Genomic DNA, 21,823 nt, shown 5'->3' with positions numbered 1-21,823 from the left:
AGCCAGGCTTAGCTGTGGTGCGAGGTTTGGCCCTCTTCGCAGCCACTGTGGCGGGGCGTTTTTCTCCCGTGCTCCCCTCAGCAACCTATGCAGGGGCTGCTGAGGTCTGGCAGCATCCTGCCCTGGTCCCTCCAATACTGAAGGGAGAAGCAGCTCCTGCTTCTCTCCCTCTAGCAGGGTTGGAGACAGAGGCAGCTCCTGCTGCTCTGCTCCTGGTGGCGGAGACAGAGGCAGCTCCTGCTCCTCTCCTCTTGATGGCAAAGCCGACAGGGGCTCCTCCCCTTCTGGCGGTGAAGGCAGGACCAGCAGGCATGCTCCATCTGCTGGCAGAAAGGGAACCAGCAGGCTCTCTCCCTCTGCTGGTGGCAGTGGTGGATGCAGAGGCATCAGGCATTCTTCTGGTGGGAGGGGGCAGTTAGCTGGGAAATGGCCCCACTCCCCACAGATGCAGCAGCCATACTGCACTCCCATGCTGTGGAGGAGGGCTTCCCAGCCAACATCCTCCTGTGGCTGTGGTGGGACCAGCAGGCACTCCTCCTCTGCTGGGGCAGGCTTGGGCTGTGGCTGTTTGGGATCCTCCCTCTTGGGCGTTGGCGGAGTCTGGTCTCTCACCTAGAACCACTCTGCCGCATCCCCAACAAGGCCCTGGTTCCAGGCCTCCTCATATTGGGGGTCGCCATAGGGGCAGTCCTCCAGAACGTGCCCAAACACACCACAGGCTCCGCACATGGGGGCCCCTTCAGCCCTCCATTCTTCCTGCTCGGAACAAAAGGTACAGTGCAGTGGCGCGTGCGCCGTTTTATTTAAAGCAAACAAACAAAAAAAAATAATATTTGAACAAAAATAAACACTTGCTCACAGAGCAGAAATAAAACAGTGAAACAAAATATATCTCGAACACAAATAATGAATTAAGGTCTGGCTGGGCAGTAGCCTTCACAGATCCTTATATTCTTTTAAATTTAGTTTCTCCTCTCTCACTCCTCGCTCGCTCTCGTTCCTCCTCTGAACACCCACCACAAGTGCAGAGAGCTGCAGGTATTTATACAGGTGACTAATTCGGGAGATGGCCACCTTCTGCACGAGTTTCATAATGTGGATGGGGCTTCCCATCCACGCTGCAAAACGATAACAAAACTAAAAGCACAGCTACGCTGTCATACAAATTAATAAACAAACAAAACACACTGCGGTTCGCCATCATCTATAAACACAACTATAAAACAATAAACAAATACAAAACAACAACACAGGGGCGGATGGGGAGACCCCGTTCTAAAAATAAACAAACAATGCAAGTAAACAGCAGGGCTTTCCTACCACCCTGCTACAATAACATTATGGATTTTTTTTTTTTTTTTTTAAAGCAGGGCCACTTGATGACTCTGGTGTGTATAACAAACCGTTTGTAATAGATCAGATGCAAGTGCCTCCTTGTCTTTGAAACTCATTCAGACCATTGTGACTGCTTAGTAGATGGTCAGTCTCCTAATATTACAAACCAAAAAATAGGTAGACATTCTCCTTTTAATAAAAAGACAAATCAAACATTGCACTGGGGAACATGTGGGGGTCAGAGTGAGTCCTGCAAGCACAAGAGTAAACCCTGACATTGAGATACGACCATCACCATTCCAACAGATAGATGCTGGCAGGACCACGCTATATAACCCTAATATAGAATCCTGTTCAAAACTACCCAGCTCAGTGGTGTCTATATCAAATTCTAGTTAGTGCACTGGCAACTACCCAACATGTAACTTAAGGCAGACACTCACTCATATTCCCAGGGTGACAGACAGTGATCTCTCGCAGGTCTCCAATGTTAAGCAGGGTTGGTTATTCAACTCCTGAGTTCCCTTTCAATTGAATGACAACCATTACCAGCGCTTCGCAGAGCTGGCAGAGATTGTAAGGGCTCAGCAGATCAAGCTGGAGACCCTATTGAAATCACAGGGCAGACTGCCCCCCCTACCACCAGGCAGTCCCAGCCCCCACAGTCTTGTTCCCCATCCCCTCTGCCTAGACCTCCTAGCCCAGACCATCTGTCCTTCACGGCGTCCAGATCAGATGTCTCGGACCCAGCCATTTCCATCGGGGTGCTCCTTACCGCCTTTGCCTCATGTGTCACATAGGGAAGAGTTCCGGACACTAATGCAGCGTGCAGCTGCAGCCACGGACGTTCCCTGACCGACAGAACAGGAGGGAAAAGGTAACACCTTCCTCCAGCAGAAAGGGCGCCGACAAAATACCCTCCCTTTATGCCAGGACTTCCTGGAACTGGTGAGCTCCACCCAGCGTCTGCACCCTCAGCCTCCAGAACAGCAGCATCTCTGCTGCACACTGCAGGAGCCCAAGAAGCGGGCCTAGGCACATTCCCCACAATTTGGAACATGGTCACGGTATTGGTGCAAGGTTCCACCTTCACCAGGGGGGATAAGGACCAAACCTGCCTGTCTAAGCCTTGCAGGACGACAGATGCAATGCTTAAAAAGGCAAACGCATCAGCAGCGCTGTCAGTCCGAGCAACTAATGCCATGGTTATACCGGTGTTCTACCAAAACCAGTTAGCAGAGAGGCTGCAGGAAAGGGTTACAGAAGCAGACACGCAGGAGCTCCAGGCGATAGCAAGGGTGATGATTGACCTAATGCGGGAGTTAGGCCAGGCATCAGGGAGGTCGCTGGCGCCGATGGTGGCCACTCACTGGCATTTGTGGCTGACGCAAACTAAGGTCGTGGAGATCGACAAGGTGATGAGTTATGCAATGCTGCTACATGGACAGCTAGCCAGACATTTGCATGTTTTTACTGCCTTGATATTGCAAACCGAGCGAGACTCTCTCTGGGCTCTAGGGTGTTGCAGGCGGCATGCCCTTAGGCGTCATGTGGGCTCTGAGGCTTTCGCCGTGAGGCTGTACTGTCGGTAATCTGGAGCCACGACAGCTTTGGTACAGCTTCCCATTCCGTAATGGTTGTCATTTCCCTGAAAGAGAATGACAACCATTACCCTTCGAGGTCGTGTCACCGGCTGACCCCTGTTTTCGATAGAAAATGCCGATATGCTACTGTGAGGACGTCCCTCTTCAACAGGAGGTGGGAGGGACTTCCCCCTCACAGCAGGGCCCTGATAGGGCAGCTTTTTTATATATGCTCGGTGATTGACGGTCAGAGAGGGCTCTTCCCATTCGGTAATGGTTGTCATTCTCTTTCAGTGAACGAAGGTTATGGTTCTATGAGAAGCAATCGCCGTTTTTGAGAGGAGAAGCAAAACGGTGACAGCCTCGAATTTGAGTCGGAGAAAAAATACAAAAAATGATTGCAGTGCTTTGCAGCTGTCTTTACACACTATACTAACACCATACAAGCAGCTGCAGCAGGTACCCAACATGGTGTCTTAGTTTACAGGGCTGGCTCTTGTATAACAAACTTCAGCTGATCTGTGTTACAGTAATTATAACAGGGATTGTCTGTCTCTGTCGTCATGGCAAAGTGGGGATTCCCCGCCCCCACAGTTCCATATTAAAGGAATAGCGCTAGGGGCAGCCCTTGTTTTGTTTCCACGTAACAAAAGATAACTTTAATATTTTAGGCTTCGGCCAACAAGCAGCACAATCCACGCTGCTTTCCAATTAACACATTTATCTCAGGTCAATAGGGTTTTGCACTTCTTAGTATTCTAAGAATCTTTTTCTTCTCACTGGTAGTTGGCAATATACTCCCTTTATGGTATTTATGGAACTGCATGATGTTGCTTTTAAATCGCGTTGAAACGTGGTATTAATGTTATATAATAACTGATGAGAATTTCTTGAATGGGCTCATCCAGTTGATATTTTCCATAATACAGAGCCGGTTTATAAAGGAAACACGCGCTCATCAACACCAGCAACAGAGCGTGACCCCAGAGCAAGCTGAAAGGAATTCCAGCCATACTGCACATTGTTACTGTCTTCTTGCTCACTTCTCAAGCAGGAAAAGATCTTAGATAAACCCCTCGGTTCATGTAGCATCCAACCCATCAGTAACCAATAAGGCCTCCCGGTGTGGTGGTGTATTTTTGCTACCTGCACATGCGCAGAACTTTGAAGACATGTGCATAGCGGAAGAATATTGGAGGCAGTTATTCCTGTTGAGCTAAATTCAAATAAAGTTACGCAGACTTCAATAACGCTTCCAAGGAATCCTTTATTTAAAGATTTAGTTGATGTTACAAAACATCACAATGAAAACACAGAAAACCAGAAGCCAGGGTTCCCTTTCAGCTCGAAGATGTCCACCAGACATTGTTGATGGGATATACGCCTGCCTATTGGTAGGTGTCACTGTTGCCCATAGGCCCACCCTTCCCTCGATGACCTCCTCGGTCCCGCCTACTGACGGAATATAATCCTCACGCAGGGAAGGATCTACCTCTTTGCACTTCTCAAGTTGGCAAGACCTTCTGTGCTGCTAGTTCCCTTGCACTTTGTGCTGAAAGCTGGCTTGCCGCTTTTCATGGAATCAGTAGCTCCTAAGTTGTAGCCTTTTTTTCAATTTCTTACACTGTCTTCAGCACCTGCTCGCTACGCGTGTCAGGCTGCTTGTCTGTCATCTGTGAGTCGACTGCTGGTGTAGTATTATTAAAAGAGTGAGTGTGTTTTTCTCCTCCTTTTTACTTGGGAAAGGGCTGTTAGGCCTGCCTTGTCCCCGTTGTCGAGTTAGCCCACCAGCCTCCTTTGGGCCGCCGGTCGGGGCCTTGTTGTTTTGATTGTGCTGCGCGTCCCCGTGCTTGCAGAGAGGACTAGCTGCAGCGCGGCTGCTTACAGCTGAACCAGCTGTGTATTCCTCACCGGGGCCAGCCCCGTGGCTGAGTTCAGATATCTCTTGCCAGCTGTGGTGGCCCACAACCTCGTGTGTTGGGCCTTACAGTCGAACAGACAGTGTGCTCTCCCCCACTGTACTGTACTGTACTGTACTGTATTGTGTATTGCTGTCAATTGCCCACCGCGGCTTCGGCCCTTGTGTCCCCCTGTTGTACGCTAGTCGCGTGACCATGCGGTTAGGGTAGGCACCATTGCATACCTGCCCCCGGTGTTTTCTAAATACAGCGGTGCGTGCTCTGCACATGCTACTTTAGTACCACGGTGCGCGCGGTGCTCATTACCCGATACAGGCAGGACAGCAATGCTTCACAGTGCTTGGTGCACGCGGTGTGTTAATGCCACAGTAGTCAGTGCAAGTACTGCACACGCTCTCCGTGTCATGCAGTTCCTCTGTGGGCACCTTTAACACGCTGTGCTCTTCCTGGCCGAACAGGGCGAGTAGGAAGACCAGGCACTATGTTTGGACGAGGACGTGCTTTCCATCACCCGAGTTTCCGACCTAAGCGGTCCCTAGTTCCGAGGTGTCTTCACTTACTAGTGCGCCACCGATATCAGGGTCAATGTCCGTACTCTGGGGCGTGCGGCAGTGTCCCTGCAGTTACCCTTGGCAACAGCAGCAGAGCCAGGTCGCTCTGTTTTTTGGCGGCATGGCGTGGATCCTCGGCCTCAGCACTTCCCGCCTTCCCTCTTTATGGAGAAGGTACGCTCCTCTTGGGATCACCCAGCCACAGCGCCTACTCAGTGGAGGCACGGTTCTCAACTGGCCTCGCTGGAAGGGGCGGAGAAGCTGGGCCTGGCGAGGTTTACCCCTGTACCAAGGCTCCACCGGTGGGAGGTCTGCCCAAGGACCCACGAGGTTGTCATCACGGTCTCACCGCGAAAGAGGTTGTTCCTGGAGATTTTATTCCCTCGGTTGCCGGGACCGAGGAGGTCTTCGAGGAAAGGGGGGCAGCTTTGATAGTAAGAGCTCAGAGACACCTACCAATAGGCAGGCGTATATCCCATAAACAATGTTTGGTGGCCATATTCTCTTTCAGGGAACCAGGTTTACGGTAGGTAACGTTCTTAGCGGTGCAAATGAAGGTGCTACCAGGTTATTTTTTTTTTGGCTTTAAAGCGATGTTTAATATTTACTCTTTCAGAAAAATTTATTTAACTATTTTACGCTCCCAGCATCAAAAATATATTCCCCCCCAAACCCCGCCCCCAGCAAGTTCAGTACAGAACACACAAAGTCAAAGTCCCAATTCTCGATCTCTCACACAATATTATTCAGTGCTAACTCATACATGGCATTGCTTTATTTATTTAATGTTTAGACATTTGTCTTTTTTTTTTTAACTAAAATCAGAATACACTAAATAACACGCAGACTACGTAGAGAAGTATTAAACCATTATAGTACTGAAAAATTAATAAGTGAATTTCAGTTTTTAAAGCCTTATTGCTTTTGCAGCTCTCAACTATCACAGTGAGACAGCATCTGATGGGTTTATTCTATCTTAGTACCTCCCAGAGACATTATCTCATATGGGGAGACGGTAAAGGTTACATCACCTGCGGTTACCCACCCTGGTAGCCAGGACAAGCGTCTGTGGCCCTGTGCACCAGAGGGGAGGGGGAGAGGGGGAGAGGGGGGGGCAGCAAACATACAGAAATGGAACTGCCAATATTAGTAAATGTTCTATTTCTGTGCCAAGTATCTTACTCAGTTTAGGGCTAAAAACGTTTCGTTTTCATAAAATCTAAACTGTATGGTTCCAGTGGAGAAGCTTTTCAAATCTCCCTGTTGTCTTTTCTCTTTATGATGGCGTCCTTGTTCCCTTAGTCCCGCCTCTTCTCACTCACCTATTTGCTACGTCCCCAAGTCTTCGTAGACTCCGAGACTATTAAAAAACTTGGGGGTGAAGGTGGGGGGCCCACACAGACCTAGCACCGGCCAAGGTGGGCATTTTATTCTCATATCAGACGCTACCCCATTCATTATTCTTTACTTAGCACATTACTTCATAACAACAGATCCTGGGGAATATAATTCTGTTTGTCTGTCACACTTGTCTTACACTGTTTCTCTTACATTTATACATCATGAAAGTTATATACTAACCTTCGATTACCTTTATTAATGGCATCTCGCTCTTTAGTACCATTTTAAACTATACATTGATTTCTGTAATATTGTATACTGTTCATATACTTTTTGTCTCTAGCTCTAATTTTGGGTGTGTATGTTTCTGACATGCTTGCTAGCGGTTGGTCTGGAGGTGGTGGTTTTAATACTGAATACAAGTGCTGGCCTAAATATTGAAGTTTGAGATCGGACTGGTGGTTCATTATTCTCTCCACTACAATGTGCTGTGCATTTGGACCAAAGCAGTACATTTGGAGAAGTGTCTGGATCATTCTCTTCTCTTAGGATCCTCCCAATGTTAACTATCTTGCTGGCTACTTGGCCCTTTATCACTTTTTACTTAGGCGCTGTGAGATCGTGATACGTCATTACAAACAGGAGATTCAGACTTAAAAACGAGATCCAACTTCTGTATCTTCTGTAGATTATAAGTCTAGTGCATACGTGTGTTTTTGGATAATGTTTCTGTGGTGTAAGACAAACCTACCGGGTTCAGTAAAAAAAAACAAAACAAACAAAAAAACATTTGCATGTAAAATAAGAGATGGTGACAGCCAAAGCACATTCCACGTGTAGTGTTTATATATGAGCTGCACAAGACCAGTCTGTTATGTCGCCACTTTATTGACCAGGCAGGCCATCTCGTGCCTGGACAGATAGATAGGTTGCGTTTGTTCCCTTTTGTATATAGGCCATCATTTCCTTATTTATTATCCAATCTGTGAAAAATATTTTTCCATGTTCCCTACATGTTGCAGTTTCATTGTCAGATTGGAGCTGGACATGCTAAAAAAAACAAAACAAAAAAAACCAAAAACATATTTTTCTGTGGTTTATGTTATCTCAACTCAATGAGTTTCAGGCTGTTTCGTTGTTTTAAGCCTATTCTGCATTTTATGTAGACGTGTACGTGTAACCTTTATAGTAAAGAGTTATCTAACAACAGTAAAAATGACAGACGAAAATAGTTCACCCTAAAGCGATACTGTATGACATATTCCATAATCGCAGAGCATGTTCGTTTTTCCTTTCCGTGTTGCCCTGAAGTTCATGGTTTTCCACTGGGACGACCTGCTGGAGAGAGAAAAAAAAAAACAAAACACCAAAGTGTCTCAAAACAAGTGGAAAACAACGTGTAGTGTTTTCGTATTCGTTTCTTCTCTGAGGTGTCTAATATTTTATGGAGTGAATTACCATCAAACAACAGGAGGGAAGCCTCATTGTGTCGCATCGTCCGCCCCAGGCCACACAGCCGGGGAGGACTCCGCCACATGATGCACAACGGTAGAAACACCTGTCCCTTATTTCCCCTAGATCGTCCCGGTTTTGAGGAAGTTGTCGCGGAAATTAAATATGTCTTCTCAGGACACTAAATGTCTAATTTTCAAAACGGACGGAGGAAAAACACCTTTGCGACTGCAGCTAGGCTTTCAAAAGTCGTGTGAGCCAGTGGCGCGATGCAATTTCAGGTTTTGCACTTTTTTGAAAATATACTTGCATTACAGCTTTTAAGCAATCGAAAATCATAATTGGTTTGATTTTGCAAATAAAGGCCATATTTCAAAAGGTACAAAACATGAAAATACAACTCGCTGCGATCTCTGTCCGGGCTAATGAGCTTTTCTGCAGAGCAGAACATAGAAGCGCTTCCAGTTTTTTCAAGTGCAGCATGAGGGAAGAAAGACCCCTACCTAAACCCACAATATTTTGAACCACTCACATATTTCTAGATCTCACTATAAAACAACTTAAGCGTAGATCTGTATCAGCTAAGTTAGATCTCACTATAAAACAACTTAAGCGCAGATCTGTATCAGCTAAGTTAGATCTCACTATAAAACAACTTAAGCGTAGATCTGTATCAGCTAAGTTAGATCTCACTATAAAACAACTTAAGCGCAGATCTGTATCAGCTAAGTTAGTGTGTGCGTCATTAAACGGGTGCCACCCAGAAAACACTCAAACTACTAATGTGCTTAATTACATCTTGTTAATTGTTCTCAGCTCCTAAAAGTTGCTTATTTTAATTTACTCATACAATTCTATAGTTAGCTTGAAGACTAAGATGATCGAAAATACCAAAAGAAAAAAAGGGTTTTAAAGTTGCAGGCAATGAGGCACTTTAGTATAGTTTATATATATATATATATATATATATATATATATATATATATATATATATATATATATATATATATATATATATGACACACATACACACACACACACACAGAAATGGTTGTTCCCAACCAGAAATCAAGAAGTGTACCCCAAATGGATCGCTCTATTTCTGAGTTTGTCGAGATACTGGGAAAACGCGTGGGCATATGTATAAAGGTTAATTCTGAAATAATGTCCCATCGCTTTTGTTACCTGTAAACAATGCAGGATACCTTTAGCGATTTTCCTGCTTGAAAATGTTATGGCATGACGACACCGACAAGTTATATAAAGTAGTGAGTGTAGTACAGGTGCACGGTCCAGTCCATACCTGTGAGACAAGCAAACACGTTGTCCCAAACCAGCTACAGAACAGCGTGGCAATGACAACAATTCATTTCTTTGTGAGTACCAATATGCTTTTATTTTAATGACATTATAATAATTGTATTCATTCTGAATGTTAAAGTTTATATATCACATATAAAATCAATTTCTGGCTCTCTAGTGGTTACTGGTTTACCTGCACAATGCAGAAGAGATCAAATCTCTGTGTATTTTAGAGCCAGCGGTGATGCACGAAATTAGCGTGACGACACATGAGAGATATACTCCAGACTGTGAAAGCGAATATTTACGACGTTTTGAGCAGTCAGTATACAATAAGCGGAATTGCGCTGTATAAAATAAGTGGATTGCAAGCTGCACGCCCCATCGTCTGCAGGTCGGCACTTCTGAACAGTGTCTATATACAGTTAACCATGGCTAGCAGTTCATTTATAGCAAAAACAAAAAAAACGAAAAAAAAAACGTGTACTCTCTCTCTCTCTCTCTATATATATCTATATATAGATATATATATATATATATAATATATATATATATTATAATATAATATATTATATATAGTTTCTGTACCTTACATCTTGAAATAGTGTTGGCCGTTTCCATCCACTTCAAAAATAGGTGCAGTTTTTTATATTAAGAAAAAGGCTTTTTCCAATGTATCTTTCGAACTTCTTCAAGTAATACTCAAGTTTATGCTATCCTCGATTAAAATAAATGAAACCTCCTTTGTATTGCGCATTATTATTATTATTATTATTATTATTATTATTATTATTATTATTAGTAGTAGTAGTAGTAGTAGTATTAGTATTTCTTGGCAGACGCCCTTACCAAGTAAAGTGCAAATGAACATTGCCAAAGAGAAACACTGAAAATCGAAAGCTTATCTAAAAAAGCTGGATGAGTGAATTATTTTGATTTCTGCGGCAGACATCTTGAGCAGGCAGTGTATTTGTACTGGTTTATAGTACTCATTAAGACAAGACAGCAATATGAAAAGCCTATACATGGTTATACTGAGTACCATATAAAAAACTCAAATAAAGTGTTGTCATACAATTTATTTATTATTAGTACTATAATATTTATTGTGGACTTCAGACTTTTTTTGGAACGTTGTTATGCCCTTGCCCAGCTCGCACGTGTCCCCAGGGTGGAAAAAAAACCCCTCTGGTAATCTCTCTCTCTCTCTCTCTCTCTCTCTCTCTCTCTCTCTCTCTCTCTCTCTCTCTCTCTCTCTCTCTCTCTCTCTCTCTCTTAGAATAGAGCCCTCCTATATATCTATATTATATATATATATATATAATATATTATAGAGAGAGAGAGAGAGAGAGATCTCTCCAGAGTTCTCCCAAAAAAGTTTAGTTTAATAAATATAATCAGTCTATAAAGTTCACTTTATGTGACTTAATTATCAAATATCATATATATTAAGCTACATGTTTTTTGGATCAGGGTTCATTGTGTTTTGTGTTAATGCTGGATCTGTTCACGTGGTTGTATTATTTTTACAGCTGTTTTTAATCTTTTTATTTATTTATTTATTTATTTATTTATCTTTCCTCCAGGCTGCCACCATGTTGCTTCTTCTATCCCGTCCCACACTCTCCTTGTCAGTGGGCAAAAACGATACTTTCTTCTCAGAGACCGAGCAAAACAGAACTCAAGAGTTGAATAACCTAACGCTGTCTGACACTGGAGACCTGCGAGAGAGATCACTGTCACCCTGGGAATATGAGTAAGTGACTACACCCTCTAACAATTTTTTTTTGTTCCTGGGTAGTAAGTGTTATTTCCTAATTGCTTATGCCTCAAAAGTATAGAAAATGGCTATTATTCCCCACAAACTTTGCTTTTGTGACCAGGACAGTGATATTTCAAAATATCACTATTTCCAATGGGAAAACGGGCAAATGTGTGTCTTTTCGTTCACATAAAGTCAGAAAAAAACAACATATGAATCCAAATTAAGATATATTTATACTAAAGTAATACAAAAATGACTACAAAAGATTTAGAAGTGAGTAGTTTTTCGAGATTTACGATTATACTGTATTTACTTCTACTACACTTCTAAACTACCCACTATTTGGGTAGATGTTATATATTATGATCTCATTAACGTTGACCTAAGTACAGTAGATGGTACAGAGACGCTCTGCCCAGTACATAGCAGGCAATGCCAGAATAGCTATCACGTTAAACGTATTGTAAACCTATTGCAATGGTGACGTTCGTGTGTCAATCTCAGAGTTTATTCTTATTCTTGCAGGACTCACTCGGACCCCCAGATGTTTCCCAGCTCAATCCTGGTAGCCCGATGTAAAAACAGCTTCTGCACTGACCCTGGGAACCGAACAAATACAAACTTCCTTCTGAACTCTGTCGCCATCAAATACACCATCCCAGTGTACTACAGAGAGATGTGTCCGAGTGATCCAGGGCAGTATTGCCTTAAGATCAAGCCCTTGGTGGTGACTGTGGGCTGCACATGTGCCATTTACAAATAAACTAAACGCTAAACAGCGAACAATGTGATTTTTGTAGTCTAGTGATGCACACTCAATGAATTCTAGTAGTGTCTAGATCTTAAATTGCTTTTATAGTGTAAACATGGAGTCATATGGTAATTCTTATTTTAGCTATAATTTAAATATATTGACTCGTGGACGCTTTGTTTTTGGCAGCTTGTATCTTGTCAACATCTCTAGTTCACTCACGTTTTTTTTTTTTTTTTTTAAAGCACAAACAATTCGTGCGTGCACTTTGAGCTACAATCATCTCTGTGGGACAATAAAATAAATAAATAAAAAAAAACAGCTCTCTGATCTGTCTGTGACCCCCAAAACACTCGGCCTCATTACAAGACCGGGTAGTTCGGGTCAGGAAGCGACTGTGCTGCCATCACCTTTGTCTAAAAAGGGAGGTATGAATGTGGCAGAGAGTGGAAGCAGGTTCAGTAACTCGCCAGACAAGAGAATAAATTCAATAATAATCTTTATAAAACGGCAGTTTAATACAGACATATCAAATAGCACAAACAACACAATAATCACAATATACACGAAGATTATAATATATCTAGTTTAAAAAATACCTTCACAAAATATAGCACCAGGCACATCAATATAAATTATAGAAGGGTGCAAGACCTTTCAGTTTCAGTTTGCCCGGTGAAGCGTTTGTTGGAAAAATAAAATCAGATCCAGCAAAGTTTTTGGAAACCCTATCAGGCTGTTGAAGCAGGGAGAGGCATCCTTGTTGTATAGCTGCTACTCTTCTGTACGACAAGAATGCGCACCTTATTAAGCTTTGGACTTTTCCAAGCAACCGCGGGAGGATTTCGGACTAGGGGCTTCTAATTAAGAACATAAGAACATAAGATAGTTTACAAACGAGAGGAGGCCATTCGGCCCATCTTGCTCGTTTGGTTGTTAGTAGCTTATTGATCCCAAAATCTCATCAAGCAGCTTCTTGAAGGATCCCAGGGTGTCAGCTTCAACAACATTACTGGGGAGTTGATTCCAGACCCTCACAATTCTCTGTGTAAAAAAGTGTCTCCTATTTTCTGTTCTGAATGCCCCTTTGTCTAAACTCCATTTGTGACCCCTGGTCCTTGTTTCTTTTTTCAGGCTGAAAAAGTCCCTTGGGTCGACATTGTCAATACCTTTTAGAATTTTGAATGCTTGAATTAGGTCGCCACGTAGTCTTCTTTGTTCAAGACTGAACAGATTCAATTAGAGATCACCTTTTTCTTAAATGGTTTCTTAATTTCTTAAACATTGCACAACACAAGCTAGTTTGCTGTTTGGCCTAACCAACAGTTGAAAGGCAGCGGAGAATACAGTAATATTTGAATACAGTAGGGAAACTCATAAATCTTTTTTGTTTGTTTGTTTGTTTAATGATCGCGATGTTCCGTTCAATTAATGTTGCGGAGCTTTCTGTTCTTAGATTCGGGCTAGGGAGCTACTGCCATAGATACCAATTAATCAGGCAGAGTTTGTGCATACTCTGTCCTTGCCACCTGTTCAGTACATTTTTCTTAATTAGTGCAGTTCGGCAAATCAGGAGCATATACTTACAAACACAACCACACATAGAATCAGTTTCTTCAGCAAACATCTACATGCTGCAAGAAAAAAAAAAAAAAAAAACTATATTTATATTTATAAAAATATAATTAAATGCACATAAAAAGAAATGAAACTGGATTTTCAAGGTTTTTTTTTTTTTTCCTTTTGAGAAAAAGCAAACTAAATCACATATGGTCGATTGTCAATTTCAAATGTGGTTTTCACAAATTAATTTAAGGCACAGAAGCAAACCTCTCGAGATCCTCCTCCTGCATACTCTCTTACCAGGGGTCACAAATGGAGTTTAGAAAAAGGGGCATTCAGAACAGAAGATAGGAGACACTTTTTTACACAGAGAATTGTGAGGGTCTGGAATCAACTCCCCAGTAATGTTGTTGAAGCTGACACCCTGGGATCCTTCAAGAAGCTGCTTGATGAGATTTTGGGATCAATAAGCTACTAACAACCAAACGAGCAAGATGGGCCGAATGGCCTCCTCTCGTTTGTAAACTTTCTTATGTTCTTATGTTCTTATGTACAGTCCTTGTTAAAATGCATGTATTCTCGTCATATAATATGAGCGCATTTAGCGTCATTGCAGTACCAAGACATGGAGATATTCATACCCCTGGCCACGCATAGCATACCGCAAGGATATACGAGACAAATAGAGAAAACAAACAAACAAACACAGGGTGAATGGTGAAAGGCTATGAGAGGGAAGATAGGGAATTGAAAGCGAAACAAAACGACAGCGTGCAAGAAACTAAGACCAACGGAAAACGTGACGCTTAGGAACATGGTATAGACCTAGCAGAGGACCGCTGGAGGCTGAAAAAAAAAACCAAAGAGAAAGAAAGAAGCATGATTGTTGAACTACACAATTTTTCTTTTAGTTCATTTACATATATATACCTCATATACGTTTTATAGTAAATATACAAAATATATCGTTATGTCCAGGCACGTTACTAAATATATGTGAATACCTAATTATTGCCAAGAATTGATTAATCTATAGCTTTCCAATTCTTCTAACCGTTTAAAGATAAACGTTTTTATCACTCTTGTTGAAGTATTTTATCTTCCAATCGAACAGCACGTCATTGTTTATAACTACCGGTGTATCCGGCCTTGTTCTTGTCTTCTTTCCATTTTAATGAATGTCCCCAACCTGTATGCAGAGTAGCAAGAGTTAATATACATGCCATTTGAAACCACGGATCATCAAGACAACTAAAAAAAAAAAAAAAAAAATGCATGGGCTCGAGAGTAAATCAATATTCAAACTGGAAGCCCTCTAAGCAAAATGCATTAATTCGAGCTGAGCGATAAAACCTGATTGAGTTAATATCATTTCTGGGGAATGAAAAAAGAAATTGGCAGCACTGTCCTCCATGATTTTGTATAGTACCGAAATTTTGGGCGAAGGGTGTTTGTAAGTACCAGCTGCCTATATATACGGTTAGTCAGAATGAATTGATCTAGATATGGAATCAATGTTAGGAATTACTTTATAGTTTTTGTGTACTTCTTTTAACATTTGTGTAAAATAAAAACCCTGTAGTTCTACTTATTATGACTGTAGTCTGGCTTTTTACCCCAGTGCCTGTGTGTGCGAAGTAAGATGATTGTGTCTCACGAAAAATGTCAACAGTAACTCAAAAGCCATAACAAACAGAGACACAGAGAACAAAGATCGCCGCAAGACGATTCAAATGTAACCCAATTTTACAGTCTATTATTAATGTTTGTATAATGCACAACTAAACCAACCAGCCTAATATTAGTAGAGTAGTATTTCTGTTTTATAATTCTTTTAAGATATATTTCAGCTCAACCCCACAAACCTGGATTTTTTTTTTGGCATATCATACAATAAATAATGCATATAGTTAGCAGTCAATATTGCACTTAGATGAAGACTATTATTTCAAAAGAAAGAAAATAAGGAACAAATCTGTCTGTCTCATGGAATGATCAGCAGACATTGAACTGAAAATTGTGCAGGCATCAAGTTTGTGATGAGATAGAACTGTTTCCTATTGAAATGTCAAAATACTGTTGTCCCATCATAAAAATAGTAGAAATGAAGCTTACAATTGCTTTTTGATGTCTTGTTTATTATACATGTCATCTGCATACGTGCTGTAAAACATCCAGCTAAGTTTCTTGTAATTAAAGAGAAAGTCTGGTTAAATTTTCAAGATCAGTATTTTCCTGAAAGGTTGAGTACTGGAACAACGCTGATAAATAAAAACTACGAAAATATGCAAGCGACATAGCGAATAAGAATGGAGAAAGTGCAAACATTCCCTGCAAAGTCTAGAGAGATTGAGCGCTTAAGTTAGAGAAAGCAAGTCATAAGCTGACACATATTGATTCATAAAAGATAAAAAATAAAATTACGCGCATTAACATTTGCAAATATATTGTTCACCAGGAATAAACAATTACAATTAAGCATGCATCTTTGTAGGAGAGATAATCCTTCAAACGGGAAACTGCACCCGTTCAATTTGAAAAATAGCAGAACAAGAAAAATCCTAATGCTCCCTACTTTCCTGTAGAAATTGATAAAATACTCAAAAAAGAAAGTCCTTTTATACCCAAAGAAAGAGATAATATGCATTTGTTAGATTACTTATACGCAATTGTTTAAAATTAAAAGTACATTAATTATATAATTATTATGTGTATAGTCCACAGCATGCTCTCAAAATTCATTACGTTTATCTGGCCATTTCTAGTATTAGCTAGCTAGTCAGCTGTCGATACTTCATACACATCCCGCTAGTATCTCGTTACTATCTCAGGACACATTTCAAATGAGGAAGACTCAGCCAAGCCCATATTCCTTTACGACTTTTTCTTAGCTGTGCTGAGATGCCAACCTGTATCGTTAATCTCAACCATACCCACTGGGTGAACCTTAATACTTCGGATAATAAGAGCTTTGTTTGAGCACTGAATTCGATGACTGCGAAACGGATTGTTGACACCCTGGGATCCTTCAAGAAGCTGCTTGATGAGATTTTGGGATCAATAAGCTACTAACAACCAAACGAGCAAGATGGGCCGAATGGCCTCCTCTCGTTTGTAAACTTTCTTATGTTCTTATGTTCTTATGTTACAGACTGTTTAACATTGTTAACCTGGAATACTCGAAATTCTCGCTGTTCCGCTTCTGTAGCTAGTTGAATGTAAAGAAAATCAAGGGCAGCCCTGCGAAAAGCCAACTTGAGATAAAAGTGCATTTGCCATAAGAGAGACGCTCAATGTGTGGGATTTTTAATGGGAAATGGAAGGGTGAGACCGCCGGTCACCAAAATCCAGGTCTTCTTTGACGTGACGAGCCCCAAAACCAAGATAGGTGAGATCACGACTAGGACCAGTCTATTATTACCGAAGTTTTATCCCCGGGTATGTCACCGTGGTTAACCCTTTAGTCGAACGCACAAAAAAGCAGTGTTCAAAATGTGATTATTGTCAGGGGGGCGTTTGTTACTATGAAGCGTTAACATTGCCAGCCACCATAAGAACATAAGAAAGTTTACAAACGAGAGGAGGCCATTCGGCCCATCTTGCTCGTTTGGTTGTTAGTAGCTTATTGATCCCAAAATCTCATCAAGCAGCTTCTTGAAGGATCCCAGGGTGTCAGCTTCAACAACATTACTGGGGAGTTGATTCCAGACCCTCACAATTCTCTGTGTAAAAAAGTGTCTCCTATTTTCTGTTCTGAATGCCCCTTTGTCTAAACTCCATTTGTGACCCCTGGTCCTTGTTTCTTTTTTCAGGCTGAAAAAGTCCCTTGGGTCGACACTGTCAATACCTTTTAGAATTTTGAATGCTTGAATTAGGTCGCCACGTAGTCTTCTTTGTTCAAGACCGAACAGATTCAGTTCTTTTAGCTTGTCTGCATATGACATGCCTTTTAAGCCCAGAATAATTCTGGTCGCTCTTCTTTGCACTCTTTCTAGAGCAGCAATATCTTTTTTATAGCGAGGTGACCAGAACTGCACACAATATTCAAGATGAGGTCCTACTAGTGCATTGTAGAGTTTTACCATTACTTCCCTTGATTTAAATTCAACACTTTTCACAATGTATCCGAGCATCTTGTTAGCCTTTTTTATAGCTTCCCCACATTGTCTAGATGAAGACATTTCTGAGTCAACAAAAACTCCTAGGTCTTTTTCATAGATTCCTTCTCCAATTTCAATATCTCCCATATGATATTTATAATGTACATTTTTATTTCCTGCGTGCAGTACCTTACAATTTTTTCTATTAAATGTCATTTGCCATGTGTCTGCCCAGTTCTGAATCTTGTCTAGATCATTTTGAATGACCTTTGCTGCTGCAACAGTGTTTGCCACTCCTCCTACTTTTGTGTCGTCTGCAAATTTAACAAGTTTGCTTACTATACCAGAATCTAAATCATTAATGTAGATTAGGAATAGCAGAGGACCTAATACTGATCCCTGTGGTACACCGCTGGTTACCACACTCCATTCTGAGGTTTTTCCTCTAATCAGTACTTTCTGTTTTCTACATGTTAACCACTCCCTAATCCATGTACATGTGTTTCCTTGAATCCCTACTGCGTTCAGTTTGAGAATTAATCTTTTATGCGGGACTTTGTCAAAAGCTTTCTGGAAATCTAAATAAACCATGTCATATGCTTTGCAATTATCCATTATCGATGTTGCATCCTCAAAAAAATCAAGCAAGTTAGTTAGACACGATCTCCCTTTCCTAAAACCATGTTGACTGTCTCCCAGGACCCTGTTACCATATAGGTAATTTTCCATTTTGGATCTTATTATAGTTTCCATAAGTTTGCATATAATAGAAGTCAGGCTTACTGGTCTGTAGTTACCTGGTTCAGTTTTGTTTCCCTTTTTGTGGATCGGTATTACGTTTGCAATTTTCCAGTCTGTCGGTACCACCCCTGTGTCAAGAGACTGCTGCATGATCTTGGTTAGCGGTTTGTAAATAACTTCTTTCATTTCTTTGAGTACTATTGGGAGGATCTCATCCGGCCCAGGGGATTTGTTTATTTTAAGAGCTCTAGTCCCTTTAACACTTCTGCCTCAGTTATGCTAAAGTTATTTAAAACTTGATAGGAACTGTATGACATGTGGGGCATGTTGTCCGTATCTTCCTTTGTAAAAACTTGTGAAAAGTAATCATTAATATATTTGCTATTTTTTTTTCTTCATCTAAGATTTTGCCATTTGTATCTCTTAGACATTTAATCTCCTCTTTGAATGTTCTCTTGCTGTTGGAATATTGGAAAAACATTTTGGAATTGGTTTTAGCTCCCTTAGCAATGTTCATTTCTATTTCTCTCTTGGCCTTTCTAACTTCCTTTTTGACCTTCATTTGCAGTTCTGTGTACTCTTTCTGTGCACTTTCTTTTTGGTCCCTTTTGATATGTTTATAAATGATACATGTGATATCTTTTCAATTATAAAGCAAGGCCATGAATGAAGTTGTGGTACAATAAGTATTTTTAAACTGAGCTGCAGCTGGTGTAGAACATAAAAATAATAATTTTAAAAATCCAATAACTTTAGGTGAAGAATGAGTTCTCATGCAGCTTTACATTGCAAGTTTCACATTTTCCTGAAATATCACTAATGAAGACTTTTATTGTAGAAATGAAGATCATTGCAATGTAAAGTGGAATTATTATAACTTAGTTTAAAAGGAACCTACTAAAGCCTAAATACTTCCTTAGTGTCTGACAAGAAGGATATTTGTGGAAAGAAGTTAACGTTTGACAAGAAGTGATTTAAACTACACACATATAAATTATACAAACAAAAAAAGACATTTTTAAAACCTGTATTTTTGTGTCAGTGAGTGCGTGTCTTTGTAACATTTAAACAGGGTGGTCTGATCATGATATGGGGTGTTTTAGCAGCGCAGGGACTAGAGATTTGATTGAAAAGTGAAGCCATGTATTAAAAAATTCTACAAAGTAAAACGATTCTGATTGGCAGAAACCTTATCTTCCAACATGACAATGACCAAGCATAGGGCTAAGTCAACTCTGAAATTCCTGAAGGAGAAAAAAATATTTTAAATTACTTATGTATACGGTAGTTGTTAAACTACAACATGTGACATGACGTTTTATTTTTCCTAATATACCACGGATAGCACACATGCCAACAGTCCCTTTATGGTCGGGACAGTCCCGATTTCCTAGCAAATGTCCCGCATCCCGATGCATAGGAAGAAAGTCGTGATATTTACCCATAGAAAAAAAACAACATCTATTCTTCAGAGTAGAGTTAGTAAAAACCACACGCTGTGCTGTTCGTGCGGCTGACACATCTGCTGATCACTCACTTATACAAAGGGAAGAACGCTTCATTGTGTTTATTTTTACTGTCATGATGGGCGTGTCGTGTTGATATGCGGGCGGAAACGTCTATTATATGATAGAGTGTTTTTTGTGTATGACCCCCCCCATGTGTGTGGTGCATATGACCCCCCCCCCCCCCCCCCCGACGATGAAGAGGTGTTCGTACTCGGATCCCCATTCAGATAATTGGAAAAGTTCAAAATCACCGAGCAGTTGTAAAGTGGTATTATAACTCAGTGCAATGGACCCTACATAAACACCTAAATAACCCTTGAATAACACTTAAATACACCCTAATGTATTGTGATATTCTACAACTTGCCCTGGATAAGGGTGCCCGCTAAGCAAATATATAATAATAACAAATAATTTACTGTCTTCTGCATGACAGAAACTACTTTTTTTTTTTTTAAAGAAGTAAACGTTTGTTGATTGATTTTAAATACACACAAATATAAATTATGCTATCAAAAGATGTTTTTAAAACGTTTAACTTAGCTAAAAACACATTGCATATTCAAATACAACGATCAATCTCATGAAGATTACACTCAATTACATAATATTAAAAACACATGCGGTGGTTTGAGGTAAAAAGACATCCACCAAGAATTAAAGTTATTAGAGGTATTTGAATTGTATCCAACGTGTTTAAACACTGAGAGGGTGAATCGCGGAAAGAGATGACAATACCGGTGACGTGTCATTTCGTGCAAAACTGATGAATTGTGTACTGCGTTTGCCCGGGCATGACCAAATGATTTTAGCTCAGAAATCAACGAAACGCCCGTCTGAAAGGGGTAGGAAGTACTGAGTTTGGCCTTTAAAGTTCTTTTTAATAACTTTTCACAATTCAACACATTTATGTGACTTTAACTGATAACAGATTGGGTTATCTAAAATTGTAAACATATAAGATTTTGTGGGTGAAGTACAGTTTGCCTTTTCATAGTGATTTGTGCAGTAGGTAATCAGTCTGACGATGTACCACTTTATGGCCCTACACCGGTCAGAAATGTTATTAATAAAGCAAGTGCCATTTTATAGGGTATTTTGCCAGTTGTATCAAACTACAAACGCAGTAACAATGTACCCATTTATCAGATTTGATTAGATCGCAAATATGGTCCAGGTGCAAATAACCCTAATACCAGCAATGGTAGAGGGTGTGTTTTATTTACAGGAACGCAGTCCAAAGCAATAAAAAAATGCAAATCCTAAGTCCCAATAGAGCGAGTCCCTCTCAGTTCGGGGTGTGGAAAGTGCAGGTGCTCAGGTGCTGACGTGTCCAGTTCTGTTGTGCAGGGTGTGTGGAGTCCAAGGTGAAAGTGCTGGCAGTAGTGCGGCAGCTCCTTGTTGTGACGACTCACTCTGACGCCGGTCCTGACAGTAAACAAACCAAAAACACGTAGCAAACAAACAAACGGCTCAGCAACCCAGGTTCAGTATTACCTCCAAAAGCCCTGCACTTGCACAATGACAGCCCTTATATACCAGGAGACTCCACCCCATGATCAGCGCAACTGGGCACACCTGCCAGGTGTCTAATGCAGCACAGCTGATCACAGTAATCTTGTCCCCTAATATGGTAATTCCGCCCTGCACCAAAATGGCCGACTTCCTTTTCTGACCCTCTCTCCAAGCCGACATCGCTGTCTGTCACAGAGACAACACCCCTACAGAAAGTGGAGCAGTCCACCTGTATTGAAACGTGACTAGAGTCCAATTTAAGAGGCCAGTAATAGAAATCAAGATTTGTGTATAAAACCTTAAATAGAGGTTTTGCATGAAACTCTTTCTGTTAGCTATTATTAGTATAGTATGAACACCGAAGACAAACTCTTGTGTCTGTAGTTTCAACTTCATT

The 21,823-nt window shown here is 41.0% G+C and overlaps 1 protein-coding gene across 1 annotated transcript in view; it reads left to right on the top strand.

Annotated features, from left to right (window-relative positions):
- c42h14orf119 (chromosome 42 C14orf119 homolog) overlaps window positions 1–12,851 on the top strand; it is a 29,326-nt gene extending 16,475 nt beyond the window's left edge. The window contains exons 4-5 of the mRNA XM_041236919.1: window positions 11,070–11,239; window positions 11,774–12,851. Of these exons, the coding sequence (XP_041092853.1) occupies window positions 11,070–11,239; window positions 11,774–12,011 (408 nt within the window). The 3' untranslated portion in view covers window positions 12,012–12,851. The remainder of the gene's footprint in view (window positions 1–11,069; window positions 11,240–11,773) is intronic.
- Window positions 12,852–21,823: the final 8,972 nt, after the last annotated feature.

This window comes from Polyodon spathula, chromosome 42 (assembly GCF_017654505.1).
Source record: "Polyodon spathula isolate WHYD16114869_AA chromosome 42, ASM1765450v1, whole genome shotgun sequence".
NCBI lineage: Eukaryota > Metazoa > Chordata > Actinopteri > Acipenseriformes > Polyodontidae > Polyodon > Polyodon spathula.
This window is presented reverse-complemented; position numbering and strand designations above follow the sequence as displayed.